Source organism: Anopheles moucheti, chromosome 2 (genome assembly GCF_943734755.1).
Source record: "Anopheles moucheti chromosome 2, idAnoMoucSN_F20_07, whole genome shotgun sequence".
NCBI classification, from domain to species: domain Eukaryota; kingdom Metazoa; phylum Arthropoda; class Insecta; order Diptera; family Culicidae; genus Anopheles; species Anopheles moucheti.
In genome coordinates, this window is record NC_069140.1 from 67,225,829 (window position 1) to 67,250,841 (window position 25,013).

Consider the following 25,013-nt stretch of genomic DNA (forward strand, 5'->3'; position numbering starts at 1 on the left):
TGATTTCACAGAGTGCGCCGAAATGTTCGATATCGCGCAGCATCTGATTCTGAACATCCTACTCATCTGTCGTGTAGCGGTCCCGATATTGGCGACGAAAGTCCTCTGTGAATTGATCCATGTGAATTGTGTGGCTGTCCAGCTGTCAGGATCTTTGCGAAAAAGTTCCGTAACTGCCGGGGCATTTGGAACGATGCCGCTTCACGTAGCGCCCGTTCCCACTCGTTGTCTTCCTGAAGCAGACCCTCCATGACAGCAGCTTGTTGATATGTGGCACACACTGTGCTACGAATTGCGCAAATCCTGAAATGATGTGGGTCCTTTACGGTAGCATAACAACAGCCGTAAGCAATATCGCTCCTTGTCCGTCATGGGACAGTAGACCATCCTACCGATGACCATCTGTTCATTGCGGATGCGTCGTACCCACTGCTGGTCCGTACCAATGTGCAACGGTTGGCGTTGAGAAGACAATACTTTGCTGGTGGAGGAGATGTATCGGTTAAGTAATGATGGTGTGAGATTTCGCCTGTACCTCGAATCGCATGATTCTCCAGCAGCTTTCGGACGCCGAAATGTACCGCAAGTTCGTAGGTAGTTGGTGATTTCATCTACTCTAGCTAGCAGCTCGATCGTTGTACACGCCCTTTTACACATATTTACAGGGTGGCATGGTAGAAGTAATACACTTTGTTAATTTGATTAAAATTGGAACCCGATAGCATTTCTATTCGAAATCGATTGAAATAACATCTATTAGTACTAAACTTGCATTTTACTTAATTTATTTAAAATCTTTCTCCTTTGCACTTGATAACGGCCCGTAGGCGCTGTTGGAAGTCGTTGCAAGTCGCACGCACAACTTCATACGGCATTTCGTCCCATATCTTCAATAACCGTCTCTTGAATCCGTCCAAATTCAAATGTTTGACGTCGCCCAACTTTCCTAGCATGTATCCCATGTGCTGAAGTCCAACGGGTTCAAATCCGGAGACGAAGCTGGCCATTCCAATGCACGGATGAAACAAGGCTAATGCTCCTTGCACCACTCCTGAACGATCGAAGCCTTATGGGCTGGAGCTGAATCCTGTTGGAAGCAAAAGCTGTCGTTGCCAAAAAGCTTCTTAGCGTATGGATTTAAGTGACCTTGTAGAACGTGTTCTAAATAGTATTCATTGTTGATCTTCACGTCTTTATAATAATAAAGATAATACCGTAAATAATAACGGTAACTTCCCTTTTGTCGAGATGGCTCCCCAAACCATCACCGATGACGCATTTTGATACCGTTCGACTGCTCTTTTATCTGCTGGTATATCCCGAAGAGATGCTCCATAAACACGATCATTCAGCTTATTCAAGGTTGCCTCCAAAGTGAACAGTTTTTCGTCCGCAAAGATGATGTTGTGGCCAGCGTGCGTCTTCAGCAGAAAGCGAGATCTGGTAACCCTGTCGGCAATATTTTTGCTGGTTAAACCGTGAATTTTCTGTTTTTTATACGGTTTGTTGCCTAGATCCTTTATTAAAATGCTTTGCATGGCAAAGTGGCTCAAATTCATTTCACGCGCCATTTTTCATCCCGAGCGAGCTGGATTCCGCCATATTCGTTCCTTTACCGCTTTGATCACCGCTGGAGTTCGGACAGTCCGTTTTTGCCCGGTTTCTTCTTTGGAAAAACCGTGTCTGTCTCCTCGTATCGCTTGATGGTCCGGTAGACGAATAATCGGCTTAACTTGAGATGAGACAGTTTCTGCCTAATCTGGATGTTTGTCAAACCTTGCAAATGCAAGATTTTAATTTGTTCGCGACTTGAATCCATTGTAGTTTACAAAAAAAATAATTAAACACTAAGTGTACGGTTTGCACATTAATATTAGGTGCGCAAATAAATAACGGCCGTATTTTCATAAGTTTATTTTTAATCGTGGCATTTTTATTTGAAGAAATTGGGACAATCAAAGTATTGGCCAATATTATTTATAACTTTCTTTCACCTTTCGGGTAAATCGCGGATTCCTTTTCGTAAAAATGAAACGTTTTTCGACGCAATCGAGGTATCCAACCAATTCTGGATCTGTTCTTATGAGGAGAACTGCTGGTCAGCCATTCCATGTGCCATGGAACGGAACAGATGGAAATCTGATGGTGCCAGATCCGGTGAATACGGCGGGTGCGGTAAAACATCCCATTTGAGGGTATTAAGGTTGTTTTTCACAGGTTGGGCAACATGTGGCCGAGCATTGTCATGCAGCAGAATAACTTTGTCGTGGCGTGATGAGTATTCTGGCCGTTTTTCACGCAGTGCTCGGCTTAAATTCACCGATTGTTTCCGGTAGCGTTCAATCAGTGATTGTTTCTCCCGGTTTCAGAAGTTCGTAGTGGATGACGCCGAGCTGGTCCCACCAAATACTCAGCATAACTTTCGAGCTATGGATGTTCGGTCGAGCTGATGATTATGGGGTATGACCGGGGGATCCCCATGATTTTTTGCGCAGAGGATTGCTGAACAAAATCCACTTCTTATTTCCCGTCACAATTCGGCGCAGGAACCCCTTTCTGTTGTGCCGCTGGACTAGCAATTCACACAAGAAGAGTCTGCGTTCAATGTCCCGCGGCTTCAACTCGTGTGGTATCCATTTGCCCTTTTTCTGTATCATGTCTAACGCGTTCAGCCGTGATGATATGGCCTGACGAGTTACACCAAGCACGACTGCAAGCTCTTCTTGCGTTGCAGTGATTTTCCTCCAGTCAAGCCGTCAATTCTTCGTTGGCGTACGTTTTGGTCCTTCCTTCACGTTGAGCATCCTCCACTCCATCATGTGACGCAAACAGCGGAAAGTTGTGATTTCGTTGCCTTATAAAATTTAGCAAATAAGTAGTAGTTTTTACTACTTCTTTTGCGACAGCCGGTTGAAGCATTATAGTGTTCCGAAAAATTCGGAACACGCTACTCAAAATACCAAAAGTATTTTCCACGATTATTCGACCTTTTGAAAGACGGTAATTGAAAGTGAAGGCAAATGCCTTGTCAGCTAACAACATGTACGGCACTCTTACGGACGACGGACACGTATGGGATTCACAGTTTTAATAGTTGTACCACCACAAAAAAAAACAAATTCCTTGAGCCATTTCGCTAAAGCAGGGCTGGCATCATCCGAAATTCGTTGTTCTCGTGCTCTTTGCGGAACATATACTCCGCAATATAATCCTCCAACGATCCTTGTATGTTTGTCCCCTTCTGCTTCAGAAAGTGCTTCAACCACCGCCACACATTCTTAATTCGCTGGATGTGTACATCACCCTGGAGCGGATCCACGAAATTATAAGAATGGTTGACGGTGGCGTGTTCGTACCCCAACCCGGTGAGACCGTTGTATCCCGCCCAGCAGTCGGACAGGATCCGCGTTCCAGGTACTACGTGCCGTTGAATCAGCTCGTGGAGCACAGTCTGGGTCCGGGCCTCCACACGCTCTAGGAAAATCTCGCCGGTTTCCCGGCAAATACCGCCAACCAACCACTCCTTGTTGGCGCTGCTGATCCGGCCGATGTTGTATTTGCGGCGGACGACCTTCGTCTCGTCTACCTCGACGGTCATCCCTGCTCCGCCGATTTGTCGTGATGTTCGATCAAACTCGAAATCAAACAAGAAATCGCGGAGCAGCCTGAACCACTCCAGGACCGTGCAGCGGCTCAGCCCGGTCTCGCTCATCGCGCGACTCAAGGGCGACTTTGCCGCCCACTCGTAAAACAAACGCGTCAAAGTAGCCAAGCTACTTTTCGCGTCGTAGAATATCGATGCAGTCCGGATACTGCAGGTAGCCGCACACGCCTTACGGCGGCACAGCCACTTCACCCGGTCACCGGCGGTCACTTTCTTCAGCTTCATGGCTCCACTGCACTTCGGGCACGATTGCTCGCGCTTCAGCAGCTCCTTGCCCTGCAGCCACTCGATCCCTCGCAGTGGATCCTCAAACAGCGCACTTAGTTCACCACTGTTTTTTATTTCCATCGTGGAAAACGTACGGAAAATTAGTGTAGCGCTTAAAAACGGGCAAGCAAAAATGTTCACACAGAACCACACACGCGCTGCCAATGGTTTTGCCAGTATGAAATTTTAGCGCTTTTCGGATTTATCTCAATTCAACGTACCAATATCACTATTTGATCCGTACCGATTTAGTAAACTTAGTAGTATGTGTATCGGTTATCACTATTAGCGCACCTACACATACGAAACTGCACTAGTGGGATACTGGAACGAAAGAGCGAGCCCTACGATAGCGACATTCAAAAGTATAAACGACCCGAAATCATTACACAAAGAGTATTTTATTTAATTTCGGCTTTGTATGACGGCTTTGCCGTATTTTCAATAACGCTTGTGTTGAGTGTAATACTAATGGTACAAGGCATTTCCTCCTTGCAATTTGCCTTATCCCGGGCATGCTCGGTTGTGTTGGTGTATTTGGATGTTGTTGGTGTTGATGTCATACTTTTGTTGTTTTTTTTTTCTTTTATGTTCTTGTGCTTCGTGTGACGCTCATGAAGCGGTTGCATTGCGGTAGTTGTTGTGATGGTATTGTCCGTGTTCGGGATATGGTGTGGCTGGTATGCGACTACGCCGTTCTTTTCTTGAAACATCTTCTGGGTTCGACGATGACCAAGCCCTTTTTGTGGTTTTGATGTTGTTCTTGAAAGCGACTGTTTTCTAATCGGCTTAATGTGGCACTACATGAAACAGTTATCCACAAAGACAACAACAAAAACAAATGATGGACTACAAAGGGATATGGAAAAAATGGAAGTTAAGGTTAGGAATCAAAGGATAATTCCGTTATCTTGCGCAAAGCAGGAAATGGGCCTCATGAACTTTGAGGTAATTACAATCCAAAATGTATGTCCGTATTGTTGTACCCAGGGCCTTCCGATTATCTCGGTCGCATCCACTAAGGAAGGTCTGGCGGTTTCAAACTTCACGCAGAACCACATAAGGTGTGGACCACCTTCCAATACTGGTTCATTTTGCCAAAATGCCTAACTTGTTCGCAAAAATGCTCGGTACAACCCTCGAGCTCAGCCGGTTGTACCGGGTATTTTTGCGAACAAGTACGGCCATATTGACAAAATAAACAAGTATTACATTGATAGGTCATTCTCTGGGGAAGGCACTGGCTTAGATGTTTTTCGAGTCTTCGATGTCTACGAGCGAGACCACCGAAACAGTTTTGAAGAATGTTCCGTGTTCACGGCTGAGCTTGCCTCATTTACCGCGAAGATCACGAGGAATGATCTTGATCACCTCACGCAACGAGGAGTGTTCATAGCTCCGCGAACAGACGGGATTTCTATTTCTGTCCTTTAACAGATTTTGACACAGCTACAGCTAGATGTTAGCGGTGCCTCTAGCTTGGTGCTCAAAAAATCGTACTGTCGTATCTTTGTCTGGGCACGCTCAACGATGCGGTCTTGTCTTTTTTCTACTATTTCTCACTATCACTCTCGTCGCTGCGTAGAGTGTAAGGTGTTTTCATTACTTTTAATGAAAGTATTGTCACGCACACCTAACGTAAACTATCGAGTATTGGACAAAAATCGACGGTTACGGCGTTACCGTTGACAAGGGGTCTGTACTAACAATGGAACTGTAGCACTCAGAAAGGGCAGCACGGTTTACTGCTTGTGTGTGGGGCGCTAGGACTGACATATAGAGCAACAAAATCATTATAGATATTAATAATTTTGCTCTTAGAACCTGTCTCTATAAGCGCTTTAAAATTTTCTATGATCAAGGGATTTGATACTGAAGAACGAACTAGAAGGCGAGTCGACATCATTTCAAAACGTAATCACTCTGAATCCTCTTCCAGGGTCATGTTGTGACTAGATTTCAGGCTCCATAGTGCGAGTCTAAGAATACGATACTGTAATCTCTCCAATTTAAGGAACTGCGTATTGGTGGATGCCCAATGGAAGCATATGCTGTCATATACCAATACGGAGAGTAACGTAGTCTTACAGTCGCAGGACATCTAATGGGTGTGCGCCCCGTCTAAATCCTGTGATAACGTAAACCTTAGATAGTTGATTCTTTTCGTGCATTTTTTTATCAGCTGTGTGATGTGCATGCTCCAGTTTAGGCTGGAGTTGTATCAAACATTTTCGGTGATTGATATCTTTTCCCCGTATAATAATCATCAATGTTAGGTTCATATAGTCTTTAGGTTATCGTATGATGAACACGTTTAGCTTTAGAATTATAGATAATGATTGAACACGTTTATTGCTAACCTTATTTTTATTTCAGTAAATACACGCGGCGTGTTTGACGTTGGAAGGAGCAGATAGGGCACTGGCACGCAAACGCTTTATATATGCTGGTGCAAGGTTCACCACCTAGCTTGTCTCCTAATTCCCAACGATCAATTAATCTTACGCATCTTTGCGCCAGGTGGCATCCTGGTCGCTACAAGTCCTTTCTCCCTATTTTTTTTCGGTGTCTCTAAACGGAGAAAAGACTACAATTTCAGTTTTCGCTGGAGAGAACTTGATACCAAGGTTATCGGATCACTCGGCAAGATTGTGGTTTGTAAAGCCTGTTATATTTCGACGACGTACCTGCTAGCGACTGAAATGACGCCGTCGCTTGCCAATTGTCTAATACTGCAGTTGGGAGCTAGACAAGAATCTATTTAACTCACATAAAAATTATATAGCAGAGGGCTCAGACAGGACCACTTCATTCCACATAATCTTCGTCCGAGGGTCATTACGGGCATTTTTGTGAACAAGTACGGTCATATTGAAAAATGATCCAAATCCTCTGAGGAGGGCACTGGCTTCGGTGTTTTTAGCGAAACCACCGAAGCATTCTTCAAATTGAGGCAGCCATGTTCCGTGTTCACGGCTGAGCTTGCCGCAAATTTATACGCATTATTGTTAGTAGCAGCGAGTCCCCCGGATCAGTAATTCATATTTACAGATAGCCTTAGTGCTATTGAAGCACTGAAAACTTCAAGGGATGTTGTGAGTCAAGACTATTTTGTTATTACCCAAAAAGTAAGGGTTCTATAAACAAAGGTTACGCTTGGTAGGTCGTGCACAGAATACATGAGTTTTTTGTTTCGTGATTCTGTGATTTTTCGTGATTTTTGCGAAACACTAACACTAACAACAGGTTTTTATAAGTTTTACCCGACCCGCAACTCATGTTATGATATCACTGACACACCTTCCTACAATTTAAACTTACATTTTAAATTAAATAATTGTTGCACGGCGTAGCTTGTGTAAACTGTCGTTTGGAGCTTTTTTTTAATTCCGAGCTTCTTGTAACATTTCTGTTTGCAAATGTAAATACAACTTTAACTTTAACTTTTATAAAATGTAAATAAAATCAAACTTTATGTGCTTTAGGTTTAGCATTAGTACATTATGTGTTTGTGTCGTTGACGAAAGAAATAAATGAAATTTGATTTTTAATTTTTTAATTGAATGACTAGATATTCTTCACTGTGGAAAACTTTGTGTAGTTGAGGAGGGATTCAGAAGGATACACCAGTACACAGTCAATACTTATTTTATTTTTATTTGTGTAACACGAAATAATTTAAGTCTTTACTTTTTAAACCAAACCATTGTTAGCTTGAATTTATGAATTGTCCATAATGATAACTGCAACCGAAACATAGTAGCAAGGAGCAAGGACTATCCTTGTACGTGGTAAAATTAAGTCAAATAAGCCTCTTAGATGCTTTACCCTGAAACAAGTTAAAATCACTTGTTCGAAGAAAGAAAAAATCATGCACGAGGACCTAGATTCCCAAACTTTTAAACAAAACTAGCAAGAAATTGTGTTATTGTGTTTTTTTTCTATATTATGTTTTGTTCTACTATTCGCATCAGCGTGTATGGTTATGCATGGCTAACAAAAGCGTGAAATACCACGCTGAATAGAATTGCGGACAGCTTCAAATTCCGGATAATTAACACTTTTACATATAAAACAAAAAAAACTTTATACATTGTGTTCGATATTACAATTTTCGCAAGGATAGATGTAACCACGCCAAAGGTCCAGTAGAAAATCGTTTATTTCTAAGTCAATGTACAGTTCATTACAATTTCAGTTCATTCGATAGTTCATTTGTCATGATATTCCCATTATTCGGTTCGTCTTTACTTGGTACTTAATTTCATAGCTTACAATCCTAATAATTCAATCACATTGTTTTTACGATGACAATCATACAAAATCATTAAGCGTTGTGGTCCAAAATTAATCCTATTCAGCTAACAATAAAAAAGCTGTTGAAAAGATGGCTGATAATTTAAAATAACCGAAGTAAAATGTTGTTGTTGTTTCTGCTTATAGAGACTTTGCGACTTGCGGCGGCATTCGTCTCTTGAACCGAAGTAAAATCTGAAAGCTGAAGATGTTCACTCCTTCAAGGCTCAAACTATATTAATCTTTAATTTAGGTCCCTACTTTCTGACGTACGTTGGCCTGTCATTATGACAGCTGTCAATGCTTATATACATAGCGTGGATAATGTAGTCAAGGTTTATAATTTTAAATCATTTACACTGTTTTAATTTTCGAAGCTATTTGGAATCGATTCCGGCCAAAAAATCATTTTCCCATCACTGCTGTGCACCGATGTACCGAAATCGCGATGAAAGTGCCTGTACATAAAATCATAAAAATCAATTAGAAACTTTCAAATATTCTATGAATGCATCATAACTTATCACTTGTTACCTCCCGTAGAAAATAAGGCTGTTCACGCGACCATAGAAAGTTCCTACAATATAAAACTATAAGCAAATTTAAAATTTAGCGTGAGCAACCTATTGGAAATATTGTTATTAGTTTGTTAGTGTTTTAGTTGAAATAGTATGAATAAATTAGTAGTTTGTGATGGAGGAATTAATTAAAATGTTAGTTAGTTAAAAGTTGTGTGGTTAGTCAAGAATAAAAGTATGAAGAAGAGGAAAGAAGGCAATAGTATTGGCAGCGGGACGTGTAAGTGGTTGTGTGGAATTAGGATTAAGGCAGTGGGTAGGTAACCGGACTTCAACCAGCTTGCACCTGATTTCAGTCCATGGCACTTCCACCATTCGTGACGGAGCATTCTCTTGCACTTCGTAAATGAGTAGCGGGCGACAATGGAGTAAAAGCATTGTCGTCCGTTGATACGTTAAAATGCTCCGCCGCTGACAAAACCCGGACTCAAACTACGGAGATGGGAAGCGCAGAAGATTTCTTTGCTTCTAAAAATTTAACAATGCCGTTGTCTTTCGTGCTTTGACTCTTAAAATCCTTTGATTGATCCTTAAAAGTTGGCATTAAGGCAAAATCGGCGGTCACGTGTACACCATCACCATTTACCTTTAATCTAGGATATTGTGGAACAATTACGTTAACAGCCCGATAGACACGTGCAAGTTCGTCTGATCTTGCATCTGATCTGATGTGGCCACTTGTTGCGCACATTTGGTGCCCGATCGGACCCAGCGTTTAATCAATTGCAAATGATTTTCGAAGGGATACGCTAGAGAACCCATCGAGCGGTCCATACAACGCAACCTCTCCATACACGTGTTGGAGATTGTGGATATTGCTCGTCAAGTTGGCACGACCATATGTCGAGCCAAACTCCTTCACGAATAAGCGAAGGAATTTGTCTGCTAGAGGCAAAAGGCGCTAATGTGCCAATGAAGAAAATATTGACACTCCGCAGAAGTAGAGTAGGAAGTGACGATATGTGCGATAACTCATAAAGTCCTTCATGACCACAATACTAATATAATGTAGAAAGGACCGCAATTCCGTTCCCTTCCAAAAGGTGACATGTTTGAGGTGCCGCATACACCGATGCACCTCCGAAGGAAGCTGTATGCTTAACAAAAAACGCGATGCAACTTCCTTCGTTCGAGTGGACCACTTTTCACAAACCCCTGGATAGTCTCCATCCAACATACCCCGCAAAATTTTCCGGGTTCCACCCAATTCAATTAGGTGTAGACGATCGACGATAAAAGCGCGAACTCTAAATTGCACCGTTTTTATCGTCGATTGATTACCAAGCCTTCCGAAGCCTAAATTAGATTCAGCTCATCTATAAACGACCGAAGAAACAGGATGATGCTTTCCGGCTTTGATGGATCACTAAATGTAGCAACCACCATCACCGGCAGCTTTGGTAACTCTACCACTCGCACGAGTATTGGCCAAAGCTGGGTTGTGGTAGCCCGTCGATTGATACGTCCAATTAAAAAGGTGTCACTTCGGGATTGACGTTCCTGTAATCAAATCACATACGAAAATGAGTCTTCTCTGTTTTGCACAAACTGGATCATGAATTACTTCCTGCAAATGCTGAGCCAGAACCGGCTTAAGACCAACATACCAAAAATCACCACCAGCAATGGGAGTTATAATCCTCCCAACCCCAGTGGGTGTCTTTACAAGCGTCCGCGCATCTTTGGGAAGCTCTAAGTTTAGCTTCTTCCGTAGGATCGCCAGCATCATGTCGACCGTCGAACGGAGGTGCTGATGCGATACAGTAAGGTATATCAGACAGTCCATTTAAGGCATGTCATCGGATATGTCATACGCATCGTCCCAATCGACCGCGTCTTCTTCAAAATCGGCACAGTCGTTCCCGTCCGAATACATGTCCTCCTGGTAGGTATCTATACTAATGTTAGTAATATTATTATACCCTCCACCATTAGTAAAATTAAAATTCATGCAATGTTGTCCTCCGTGCTCTGCGTTGCTGGTTCCTTGTCGTGGTCCTTCAATTGCTGCGCTGGTGTCAGATATGGGTGATGCTGCGATGAAATCTAAAAGGAGAACATGAAATATTCAATCGCGTTACAATATTATCTTATATATAACGCGTATTCATTTTTCATTCCGTATATATATATATATATATATGTTTGTTCTTTAATTCTTTAGTACATAATTTAAATCGTTTTTCGATTAAGACGTCTGTTCTGTTGTCATCCGGAACGAAAAACCCTAAATGACATTTGTCATCTGCACATCCCTAGGCGGTGCGCGAGAAGGAAGAGAGAGAACGAGTTGAGGGAGTAGAGTAGTATCGTAATCGCGAAAGAGAACGGACGTAAGCTGAATGGTTAAAAAAGTAAAAGTAAAATAAATAGTCCTTCGAATTGTAAACTAAACCCCGAGCGTTTAATAGTGTATGAGGATTGAACAACGCCATAGGGCTTTGTTGCCGTTAGCTTCAGATTTCAAAAAGCTGTATTTTATCGTTCTAATTCGTCCATATTCTCTTACTAATTATATTCTTTAGTTTTGTGATCGAGCGTAGATTTACACTTTTCACTCGATTACATCTGTAGTGGCTCAACCGAATTCATGTTCTTATTTGTCACAAACACGTTGGTCTTCTTGCCACATGAGCAGATTCCTTACCAAATCATAAATTTTTTAGCAAATTTATCGGCAAAAACAAATTTGAATCTCTTGAGGACGTTGCCGCGAGCATAAGCCTTATAACATTTAACACCCGGAATTTGTTTAAAATCGGCTTTCACGTAGGTTTCATCGTCCATCAAAATGCAACCATGCGGTTTGGTCAGCACTTGATCGTACAGCTTCCGAGCTCGGTTTCTCGGTTCGGAGATGCTTGGGTTAGCCTTGATTTTCCGAATGACTCTCAATCGCAGTTCACGATTCACGGTTCCACTCCGTCGCTTAGTTTGCACGTTACGAACAATCGTCTGTGTCTCCTTGTACTTTTCAATCACTCGCGAAACAGTCGACTTAGGCAAACTTAACTGTTTTGCCAGCTCCCGAGATGACACTGCTGGATTTTGCAGATAGTTGTGCACTATCAGTTTTCGCTTCTCTTCTTGCATGTCGAATATCTTGGAGCAGGGAAAACAAAATTGCGTGAAGTTTTCACAAAGCGAAATGTTTACTATTGTCTACAAAACGCTGTCAAAAGTTTCCATTTTTGTCCACGGGGGGCGCCACTATAAATCAAAGTGCCCCATTTCTACATGACCCAAGCCTTAAGAACAAAGAGAGACATTGAGCCACAAATTTAGGCTCCTTTTATATGCTCTGGTGAGGATCTCATTTTTATTTCCATGTGCTTTTGGGAATCTCACTGTATACTTCCAATGTCACGTTCGGTCATGACCCAATTAACTTTCTTACGTCAGACGCTTGCCTAAACGTCTGATTAATCGGGATCGAACACCTATTCTAGCATTTTACTTTTCGTTGAACTGTTTCACAACGTTCATCGTTTATATTTAAAACAAGTGTTTCATGATCGGTTATTTTTAATAACGGATCAGTAGCAACTTTAATTAAATCCGTGCTACTATAAACGTGATCTATCAATGTTCTGCACTTTTTTTGCAATACGTGTGGCCTCATTGACTTTCTGCTTGATATTTACTGAATCCATTAAGCTTTTCAGCTTAGCGGATTTTTCAATATTCAACCAGTCAATATTAAAGTCACCGATGATAATATTAATTTTTCGGAAGTCCAAAAACCTTTCTAACCAGTCTTCCAAAATATCGTCAAGCCTAGAACCACTTGCAATAGGAGAGTGATATAAAATACCATAATTTCCTACTGTCATACCCCGAGAAACTGCTACGCCACGGAACCAATTACCTTCCAATGATTCATTGCAAATCATTTTAAGCACAATATCGTTCCTAGCATAAACAGTAACTCCTCCTGTGCCACTGTGACAAACAAGACACCACACCCCTTAACCCTTAACCCTTAACATGAAACTGCTGGTATGCTTCTTCCTTGGTCACATGAGTTTCAGAGATTAAGACCAACAATAATGGGACTCTTTCTACTGTCTCACGAAACATAGCGTAATTAGATGGAAGTCCGGTCACATTGAAATATAAAATCTCTCTGTATCGTCCTAACTCCCTCCCTCCTTCCCTGCTATTAAGTCAGTTGCATCCTTTATTCAATCTGCTTTTTAAACAGGGGACAATTAGAACTGTTGGCCGCGTGTTCAACTCCTAGTTTAGCATTTTTGGTAGCATTGCCCAACACACAATTAACACATTTGAGGGTAGACGATTTGCAATCCGACGTTCTGTGCTCACCACAACATTTAGAACACGCTTCCTTGTTTTTACAATCGGTGCTCTTATGGTTGTATTAACCACATCGGAAGTAACGCAAAACATGAATGGTCCGGGATATTTGACGGGATATATTAACGAATCGAATCGAATATTGATTTTATCTAATTTTGCCAGATCGTTATAACTTTCATTATCGATTTCCAAAACTGCATTATATTTTTGATACTTAAAGATCTTATTTTAAAAAAACCCGAAAACCTTCACCTGTTGCCAGGAAATTCCCTCATTTTGGGATTTCAAAAGATCTACCAAATTTTCATATTTTTCACTCATTCCAATAATTTTCACGCGTGCTAGAGGCAAAGATGTAGAATACCCATCTCCCAATTTTTTTTTCTACATCTCTCCTAATGTCATCAAAGTCAACCTGAGCCAATGTTCAATGTCCTGAACATAAACCTGACCGTCCTTACTATTGCGGAATTCAGATACTTGTTGAAGGAACTCTTGTTTTCTCATAAGGTTGAGCCACTCTAGGGACAATAACCAGAGTTTTGCTTTCTTTTATTATTTGTGTAACCTTGGGTTCCTTCGCAAAGTCCTTTTTCTTAATTTCGGGTGTTGATTTAACGAAATCCTCGTCAAATCTATTTGTTTGTGATATTTCGCAGCGGTGAATTTATATGTGATTCGCAAGGCGTTTCAATCGGAAGAGACTTATATTCCTAGTTTGTAACAATATTTTCCTTACGTACTAAACTAACACATATAAAAGATAGATTATCCGGACCGGTACGCTTTGGCGTTGGTTGAAGGTCTTGCACTTCACTGATCGATGTACTGTGCAGAAACCATCTCAAGACTTGGCATTAATGTCCGTTAGCCATCGATTGTAGCAAATATCAGTGTTACACGCCGAGCTTCTTCGGCAGACCACGCGAAGGACTGATCCTTTTGCTGAAGACTCAGTGCGACAGTAACGGAGTTTTCCCGGTGAAGCAGAGGTGGTTATTCGTCCCGCTTACCAGACCTTCCCGCTAGTTGCTCCTTATCCAATGCTTGGGGAGCCTATTCAGACAGAAGGGGGTAAGGTGCCGAAAACCAGAGCTCTGATAAAAGAAACCTTCACTCTTCGCTGTTTCTACTTCAACCGATTAACGAAAACTGCTTTATTCAACAATTGCTCCCGCTTATATACCCATTTTAACAAAAAATCATAGCTTCCTTAAACTATTTTTCATGCGGCTTACAATATTACTTTTTCCTATGGTTACTTCGATCCAAAAAATTCCAAATCGCAACAATCAGTGATGGTTATCGTGCTTGTTCCATTGATGCAGATGAACCAAATGCTGTGGATCGCTCAAACATTTTTTTTTTCTAAACAATTCGAGAATATTTATTTATCATAAATTTGATATTCCCGTTCCCCTTGTCCTGTTTCCGTGCCCGTAAGGGGTTGGGTTACAGGAGTTATATTTTTTTCACATTATTAAATATTCGTTTGTACCCTCCTTAAACGCATTATTTAGTTTAACGCCTTCCCACAATTTCTCCCGTTACCCGAAGATCGCTCAAACATCACCGTGGCAGTCTGTATCGGGGCAACCACAATCGCAGAACTTACCTCCACTGTAAGCAAATTGTGGAGAACTTTGCGGTTATGGCAGTTACAAGTGCATGTTGATGTTGCTTAACGGAAACTGCGAATCTACTACGAAAGACTAAAAGTTTGCGCATAAAATAGGTATTGAACCGCTGTTTGGACAAAGCCTTAAAACTAACCTTTCCGGAAGCATACGAACGCTGCTAAAAGTCCAGACAATACTGTAGGAACAGGAAGTGAAACACATCAAACGTCTCGGTTCTGTAGGGATGTGTAAAGCAAGCAACGTCCCCAGAATGTATTTTGTGTTTTTGTCTTTCAAATCGTGTGCGTTGTGTATTTGTTTGAACGCATTCTTACCTGCCCATTCCGACGTAGAAAAAAAAAGAAACCAGAATGTGCATAAGGCAGTGTGCAGTTTTACTGCAGTTCATGAGTGCTATGCTAATCTAAATGCATGCAACCTAACTTATGCTAAACTAAATTCATGAAACCTAACCTATGCTTAACTCAATTCAGGAAACCTGACCTATGCTAAACTAAATTCATGCAACGTAACCTATGCTAAACTAAATTCATGCAACCTAACCTATGCTAACCCTAATCCCCGCTCTGCTGTTCTGCCTCCCACTCTTCAGCATGCGATTGAATTAGCGCCATCATCTCTGACTTAATCCTTATCTGTCTGGCGAAGGGGAACTTAGCGACATCTTTCGCCAGCCCAGCGAAAAACGGATCTGCCAATGATTCAGCAACGTTGGATAGTTGAGCCAGCTTCTGCTTCTCAACTTCCAACACTTGCTGAACCAAATCAGTCCTTTTTCTCTGACGCTACTGCGTTGTGCGTTGTCCTACTTTTTGACAAGTTTGACACGATTTCACCGGGCACCTCCATTGAACGCCATACGTTTGTATTTGTCCCTAGAGCAGACCCTAATTTGGTTGCTTCACGTCCCATAGAGTTCGTCGTTGCTCCACCAAGTCGATCAAAATTTCTTCCGATAACATGTTTCTAAAATGATCATAACATGGTAGGCTTAAATTTTAAGTTGGATAATAAACTACTCACATTAACTACTCACTCACTCACGCAAGCGGGTGGTATCCTTTGTAGATAAGCATTTCGCTCGAGTCCATTGGACCGTCAAATGCTAGCATTTTCCGGCCCAGTTTACGTCCTCTCACGTACATTTTACCTACATTAACACCCGTGCCATCCGAGGCGGACTGCAGCTTGCCGATGGTGCCGTTTGATGTCAGGAACCAGGCGTTTGGCCAGCTCGTCTGCAAAGTTAATCGCGGACGGACGAACACTTTGGTGACGAATTTGGTTTGCTGGGAGGGATATGTGATTGTGTGCTCCGGTGGCTTTGGCATGCAGAAGTTTTTAAACTCGGAGATCCGATTGATCGCCTGCTCCAAATTTTTCCAACCGCTGCGAACCAAACGCTTCAAATGTTGGAGTTCGTTTTCGAAACGGTACGAAGAAATGGCAGATAATGACCACCCGACACGAATCACTTCATCGTGCACATGCATCACATTGTGGACGTTACTGGTCATATACCTTACCCCGTATACCGTTTCGTAATCCTTTACGAATTGCTCCAACATTTGACCCGTAAGTGGCCACTTTGCTCGGTGCGCATTGGCAGAGAGCAACGTTATGGCACAAAACAGCAACATAAAGTGTTGGTACTCTGCAGGCGAAATATACCCCTCTAGCACTATGAAGGAACTGTAGTAAAAGAAGAAGGCAAATTCCGAACCCTTCCAGTAGCCCACATACTTCATGTGTCGTGGCTTGCGATGTACCTCACAGGGCTGGGCCGTCAACTTCAGAGCCGCTGAAATTGTGTCCCACTGACACGAGGACTTGGTAACGGTGCCCATTTTCCCGTCGCGCCATCCCATCAGCATGCGCTTCACGGTGCCAAGGTCCAAGATGTGCAATCGATCGCCGACCGGCACATCTTCCACCATGCCGAACTGGGCGAGATCGACTAGCGGCGTAGCATTCCGGCGGTGTCCAGGCGTATCATTGCTACGGAATCCTTGGTCCGTGCGCTTCGGGGCTTACTCGAAGGGGAACACCATCGTGTTGGCCTGCCGGTTGCATTCGCCCCGAACCGTGCACTTTTGGCAGCTCCAGTACCCTGTGTGTGCAACAACACCTGTTGGAAAAAATAAATAATATTTCTGCCCTAAAACAATCCAATTATCATATAAAAATTATAATTTTCCTTAACTTTGATAAACGCCCTGGCAGGAGTGTCAGCGACAATGGCACGAATCTTAACGGTGATATGCTTGCCATGGATAAGCATACCATCTCGTATAAGACCGTTTAGTTCGTTGACCACCGGGCGCAGGTATTGCTGGACATTTGTTGGTTTTGTGACCCCACAATAAATTGCGGCAGTCATCACTGGAGCTGCCGGCAACTCGTCGATAGCAAACAGCACTGGCCAAAACTGGAGCGCTCCGCTCCTGTGCTACGGCAATCCATCAATTGACAACGTCAACGAGAACTGGTCAACGGTTGGTGGAGCATCTAATTTAGAGTACATAATAAAAAAACACGTACCAATGGTTAGACTTGCACCGGACCAATGGTTCATCATAATAGTACTTACCGAAAATAGCTGGATAACGTCTTTTTAAATCCGTTATACCAGAACTGCCCACCACCCAGCTCAGCAATCTCGTTCGACGCGTTGCGCTTAGTTTGCAATAAAGTTTTGGCAGTCAGGGGCACTTTGGCGCCAAACTTCTTAAAAATCTGCAATATCTGTTGAAATATAAAGCAAAACATAACATAAGCTGTACAAGATTTAGTCTTAGCAAAGGGCTAACAATACCATATCGATGGATCGATGCGTTTCGTTATTTGAGAGCGCCCAGTAACGGATGCAGTCGACGATCGACGTGGACTGGAATGTCCACTCATTCGACCCTTCCTCGTCGCTGTCATCCGAAAAACTATGCGTGTCGCCCAGCACTATTCATTCGGCATCGCCCAGATCTTCCGGTATCTGTTGTTCCGGCTCCTGCAACAGCGGTGGCTCCGGATCCACCGGTAGCGGCTCCTGCTAATTCATCAATCCAGGCTGAACAATCGCTTCGATGGTAACTGAAAAAGCGGAACCGTTATTTTTCACGACACATTACCACCCAACAGTTGAACTTGCCGTTCCGGCTAGGTCCCGCTTGCGGGTCAGCTTCTTCCATCGCGTCACCCTTAAGAAACTTAGCCGCCCGTTTGTAAAATCCACCGGTACGGCGCTCACGATATATATCACTAATGTTGAAAATGTGAAAAAGACGCTGAAGGCTGTAATCACTCCAATGGTGGCTTGTGTAATGGTTTGTTTTTGTTTGGATAAAGGATAAGGCAAAACTGCAGTGTTTTTTTCAATTTAAAGCAACCGATCCTTAGTTATATACGTGTCGCTACCGTTCGTTGCCATAATGGCCTTGTTATAATAAATTGTAGTGATAATAAATACTGAATTTAATGATTATGTTGTAATATGTTTTTATTTATGCTTTCATAACTGATGATTTACACCGTTTAGTGTTACATGCATAAATGATTGAAAACATAAAAATTATACATTGAACCTTTCTTCTCCATATCGTGTCCGTATATAACTTAGGGCTGAATTTTCATCACAACATTAGCGCGCTAGTAATACCATCAAGTTTCTTGTACTGCTTCACACGACAAACTTGACGCAGAAATTGCACATGTGTGTACGAAACATTAAAAAATGAGCACGAGCGAGAGCGCATGACACCGAAGAAGCGAACAGAATGAGAATATTTGCTTGGTTCGACATAATTTTCGAGAGAGCTTTCGCTTTGGCGAGAGTGAAAGCAGGAACGCTATAGCGGTTAGAGCGAACACTTATTCGGCAAAAGTGAAACTGTTCGCTTTTTGGGTCGAGCATCAAAATTCAATATTATATCTGAACTGCATGGAAATGCGAAACTCAAACTTGCGGAACTGCCACTTCTACATTTCTTAGCTCGGTAAACCGGCAAACAACCTGTCGTAATGATCGAACCCCTGTTGTAACAAGTCTCTTAATGAACTGCAACTTATTTTCGTACGGATATGATGAAATAGTTGGAAGAGGTCCAAACATGCATTAACATCAACATGCTTGGACATGCAATAGATTGTGAACATTACTTGTTAAATGTTGTATGCCGTAAACAGTACTAAAATCTGCAACATAGTTTAAGCGGAATGAGCGATTTTATACGACAAAGCCCATACTCTCAAACGCTTAGAGAACGCATTATGAGTTTGGGTACTATCATCCTCAACAACCGGGTCCGATTCATCTTCATCCTTATCGGCATCTGTTATGGACAAGGTCTGAAACATCACTATCCTCGTCGTCCTTGAGAATTTGCGCTTCCTGCTCATCTTAAATTTGTAGATAATCCATGTGTTCTTTCGCGATTAATTTCGGATAATTTCTTTCCTTTTGTTTGCGTTTTATAATTACCGATCCGTGGTGGAGTTTTAGTTAGAAGAGAGCGTAAAAGCCTTTTCGCCTCATGCTTATAACATTATTATGGAACTAGTGCAACATTTTTTCATTAGGATTAATACGTTCCTCCGACTGTCACTTGTCGGAGGTTTTTACGAGATGTTAACAGTTGGACGTAAACAACGCTCCAACACCATGGATGTTAAATCTTCCAAGGACCAGCTTTAGCGTGTTTTGAGACTATCCTGCCATCATGCCCCTCGCGCTTAAAGTGTTCCAAAATGATCTTGAGAAGGAAGAATCCGGTCAGGAACACTCAAGCGAATCCGCGGTTCACTTAATTACGTGCGGCAGCCAGTACTGTGACAACGAGATGGATGCAATGCGGAGTGTTGGTTTTTTCACTACTGTCGCACATCTTAGAATTTTTGCATCATCATCACTCGTGTGGGCCTGAAATCACGATCAATTTGTTATGCGTGGGAGGTTTAATCTCACTTACCTTGTGCTTCCTTGCTTGTACTTGGACCGGGTTGGTTCTCAGGCTCCAACAACTTCCGGATCTTTGTCATTGTACTAATACATACATACGCAATTTTAACAGTTCCGAGCAGAAAAATTCTCGAATCAAAACAAACATCACATAAAACAAGTACGAGATTTGATCACGGCAGTGGTTTTGCTGTTTCAATGAGAAACGATTTGTATTATAAACTGTTTGATTTTTCTACTAGTAAGCTCCAAGAAGTTTACCAAAAGCATGGTATTAAAAATTGTTCTACAATTTCGACAATACATACGCTGTATGATGGTGAAACACACGCCTAACCTGATGGCCTGAAGTTAACCTGCGGTGTCCCGGATACAAAAGTTTAATATGCGTGTTTTCGATAACTATATCAACCTAAATAATAATGTGATATTCATTGCCCAAAACGTAAACTCAAATTGAGCATGTTTCATAATGTATAATTGACTTCTACCGCTTCAATTTAAATACTTTAATATGCTTACCACAAAGCTTCTTTCTGAGAAAACAGAGATATTTTAACACTGAGAACCCTTTTTCGTTTAAACTTGGCAACTTTTTATTACGCAACAATATTCGAATGACGAAAATAACATGACTGCTGCCGGCAACTATCACAATTTCTTTGTACAACAAACGATTTTCTTGGATCAACACATGCGTGTTTTGATCGCGCCGGTCTTCTTCCTCCTTTCGTTTTCAGCTGCCAAATCGCTCTAGACGGACCGACCTGTAAACTTCATAGACCTTGGAATTTATCACTGCTTTGACAAGCGTTTCGAATGCATCATTTAATTCACCCTTCACCATATTTTGCTTGTGAATCGATTTACCATTGTTATTAGGTGTTATTAGGATTGTTATAATCATGTTGACAGTTGTTTGATGGACTGTTAAAACCTGTAAGTCCATCTAGTTACTTTACCCTGTTTGGTTTTTAGTACAAAATAGGCCTGGGCTTGCGTAGTTGTCATCCTCCATTGCGTAGCTTGACAGCTCAGTCGTAGGAAGAGGAATTTGAATGAAAATTGTGATTTTTGTGGATTAATTTTGTAGCCCGAGGAGCAGACCGACAATTTGATTGCTGATAGTTTGAATTGTATTTTGATTTGTTTGCTGATAGTTGTAATTGTACATTGAAATTGTAGAAATGTTTATACACTACTACACTGCCGATACGCGAATCGATGCATATCCTCTAGAAAGTTGACATAGAAGCTCCATTCCTTGCCCTAACTGTTGAAGAATATGTCTAAATTGGGGGAAAGATGAGTATTCAGGATTCAGGAGTCTGTTCTCCATGTCAGGGGCGGTTGCTTTTAACTTTCGTCATGGATTGCTACGAGACTCAACAACAACTGGGAAGCATAGGCAATCCGACCTTGCTGGGGATTTTGGAGAAGGCCTTGCATGCTACCATCAATACAAATGCGCAACGTATGAAAATCAAGAAGATTCGAATCGGAATAACAGGAAACAACACTCGCCACATACGATGGCATCGCGCGTATTGTCAAAATCCATATAAAAAATGCCTGTTGACAAATTCGCGTCTACGTCGTAGCGTCTAAACTCTGTCGTGTGAACACAATGATATCTTTCTGACTGGCGTTGTTATTTGGCATAAACAATCGTTTTTGCTGTCTACAATAACAACTAACTCTACCCAAAAAACTACCTTTTTAATTGTTCCGGCTACGTTAATCCCACAACCTGAACTAATACCAGTTAGCACAACGCATATTCAACACAACAGTCTGCATATCGCATATTCAGCATGAAAATTACAACGTACAGCTCTTGATCGCACTTCTTAAACAGATCGCGTTTCGAAAACAGATTCCGCCGCAGTGAAAACAAATTCCCTTGCTGCGTTAGATCAGACAAGGAGCATAATCACGTTGACAACAAGAGAGCTGACAACGCGCATTCAACATAAACATCCGGTTCCACGACCAACCGCCATCCATCCATGCAAAGTGAAGAAAAGAAATATAGTTCTAGTTAGGCATTCAGATGATGAAGTTCTAGTTAGACACACAATCGGATAAGACCTAGTTTTAAGTTACAGGGAATGAAACAATTTTTTTATGGCCAAACCCGACTATTAAAAATTAACCAGCCATTAACTGAAGATACGTGTGTAGGACAGGAAAGTTCGACGGTGATTCGAGAGAGAGAGAGAGAGATAGAGAGAGAGAGAGAGAGAAAGAGAGAGAGAGAGAGAAAGAGAGAGAGAGAGAGAGAAAGAGAGAGAGAGAGAGAGAGAGAGAGATAGTCAAAGAGAGAATGAGAGAGTTAAAAATTTTTTTACTAGTAGTTTAAAATCTTCTTAGACACGCTTTCGGGGACATGGGATTCTTACCCAATAAAAAAATCTCCTTGTACCCTACATGCACCTCCCCACGGGATCACCTCGCGGTATAACTTCGTGGGAAGGGCAGTGCTGTGGCACTCAGTCTGTATTCGATAGCGTGCTAGCAACTTTAAGCATTGACACTAACGAACACTTATTGACGTACATTGGCAGGTATAACAGCACAAAACACTAGACACTCAAGAACGACCATTCAACTGGTCGTCTCTCCACTGCCGCTACAGCTGCATCAGGAACAACCGCATCCATGTTGATATGACCTCCCACAAGACAACACTCTAGTGTAGGACAACACTCAGAATCTAGGTGGAACATAACATGTTCCGCCGTCTCGTCATCGTCTACCATTTCCTCATGGAAATCCTCGCTCTTACCGAGGACCTGGATTATCCCTGGCTAGATTCTCCCGCACTTCTAGCGCACGCCCTGTCTTCGTGATGAGCGTGATGCATAGCGGTAGCATACCAGCAATCACGTATTTGTTGTTAAGCATGATGGCTACCAACGAGTTTGCTGATTTGGTGGCGTTGTTGCAAGCGTACTCCAGGTGCTTCTTGAAGTTGGGTCGAGAATTGATTAAGACGCTCAGGTATTTAAACTCACGCACGCTTATTCAATGCGTTCCGTGCTCACAAGTATGTTACCCTTCTGCACTGCTTTGCGGGTGCTGATGATCAGGAACTCCGTTTTATTGTGTGCTATCTCGATTTTTACGCTCTGCATCCACGATTCAACCCTAATAACTGCCTCGGTGGAAAGGAGTTCAATCTCCTCAAGTGACTCGCCAAGCACTGTAAGAGCGATGTCGTCGGCGAAACCAATCAGCTCAGCTCCGGGAGGCAACCCAACTTCCAGAATAATTATACAACTCATTCCAGAGCGTAGGACCCGCGATCGAACCCTGCGGAACACCGGTTGTGATGCACTTGGACTTGATGCCATGGTCCGTGTCATACATAAGGACCCGATCCTCCAGATAGCTCCTCAGCAGCCTACACAGGTATGGAGGGACCATCATTTTGTTGAGCGCCACCGCTATAGCCTCCCAATTTGCACTGTTGAACGCGTTTTTTACGTCAATTGTAATGACCGCGCAATTTCGTTTTCCCGTCCTCTTTTTGATGAAGGCGCTTCTTCCCTTTTCGATAACGCAGATATAGCGTCCCCAGTTGAACGTCTTTTTCTAAACCCGAATTGCCTGTCAGAGAGTCCTTGAGGGCTCTCAGTAAAGACAACCAACCGGTTTAGTGTCAGTATCTCTAAAGCTTTAGCCATATTATCGATTACTCCTAAAGGCCTGAGAGCTGAAGGATCACCGGGAAGCTTCCATGGCTTCGGGAGAAGCCACAGCTTGTCTTTTCCAGATCGATGGAAAGTGGCCAGTGTCGAAGCAGTGCTAAAAGACTGCTTGAAAATGTCTCCGGAGATAGCTTGATGGCTACTTTTAGAGCTTCCGTGTGGATGCCATCCGGACCGGGGGCTTTTCCCACTTACAGACTGTCGGCGACCTTCATCAACTCTGCTCTTTAGTTTATTTTCTGAAATAACACGGAACGATTAGTAACTATAATTTACAATTTTACATATACATCATCATTACGATCTCCGCGTCTGCCCGGTTAGGTGGCTTGGAAGCAAGAGAGCGCATTCCATTTCGTCCCGTTGACAGCTGACAACCTAGTGCCTAGGAAGTGGCACAAGGTGGTAATAACAAATACAAATGGTTCGTGAGAGGGTACGAGGAGCTTGGGCACATGACAAAACTTACAGAACCGGTGGATGACGGCAAAACTCATTGTTACATCCCTCATCATAATACTTGTGCTTGATTCCTTCAGCTCTGAAAGGTAAAATTGGTCACATCAAGGTCACATTGAACAAATGGGCGTCAAACGTTCTGGAGTCATTACGAGATGTCCTGCGGGAGAATCTTACGGTTCAATTCATGCAAGAATGGAAAGATGGGCAGGCAATCAGCACTTAAGCGTTGGTTTGGAAATCCGGCAACGATAGGTTTTGTTTCAAGAGTAGATCATCACACCATCACCGGCTGAAGTATTGACAAGGAAGCTTCTCTTATCATATGCAGCAAGCATATTCGACCCTTATGACTTGTTTTGTCCAACCATCATCCTGGCGAAAATCTCTCTGCGCGGTTGTGGTGTTTAAAACATAATGGCAAGGCGTATGCTTGGCATCGTGCATTACCGGATAACCTTCAGAAAAAGTGGAGAAGAGTAAAAATCAGTTATCATACATTTTAGGAGCGACATAAGTTTTTAAACCCTGTTGCTCTCGTTGAACTTACAGTAGTGCGGTTCATAGGAAGAAACGAAGCATTTTCACATGCATTGAGCTATACTTAAACGAAACAAAAAGGACAAGCTGCTATATGATTCACCGGTAGCCAGAAATTGAAGTGTAATTCATAACCGCTGCACTGGAGTTGTCGATTTACGCATCCGCGTGTCTTTTCTCTGTATCATAGCAGATACTTTGTCCAAAAGCCGCTCAAAATCCTCGTGTGTCATTCGCAAAAATTTTATGATCGTGTCGTCTATTGATTCTTCTGCCATGTACGCAAGCAACCTACTCCCATCCTCTTTGCGATTGCCCATCATCGGTCGTACCCAATAATTCGAATACGAGCCTGTCGTAAACGGTATGCCGTAATAAGTTTTAAAAAATTGGCACTTGTTCCAAACATGTTATTGAACATGCACGACTCGTTACAATTGATGTCAATTGATTGACAATTGGCAAAATTCGATGGATTCAAGTGACAAACGTTTTAGTCTGTTGTAGGATGAGAATCGTTTGAAGAAGGTGTCACGGAAATCGTACTTCGTCGAAACTGTTACGATTCGTGACACAGTCACACGC

General features: G+C 42.4%; 1 protein-coding gene and 2 pseudogenes across 1 annotated transcript; all 3 read right to left on the reverse strand.

Moving 5' to 3' along the window:
• Window positions 1–3,136: 3,136 nt before the first annotated feature.
• LOC128298214 (uncharacterized) lies at window positions 3,137–4,012 on the reverse strand. Its single transcript, XM_053033962.1, has one exon. It carries the CDS (start codon window positions 4,010–4,012, stop codon window positions 3,137–3,139), a length of 876 nt encoding a protein of 291 aa, XP_052889922.1.
• Window positions 4,013–8,964: 4,952 nt separating this feature from the next.
• On the reverse strand, window positions 8,965–9,982 carry LOC128299082 (uncharacterized; annotated as a pseudogene).
• A 48-nt stretch (window positions 9,983–10,030) lies between these two features.
• Window positions 10,031–11,898, reverse strand: LOC128298223 (uncharacterized; annotated as a pseudogene).
• Window positions 11,899–25,013: the final 13,115 nt, after the last annotated feature.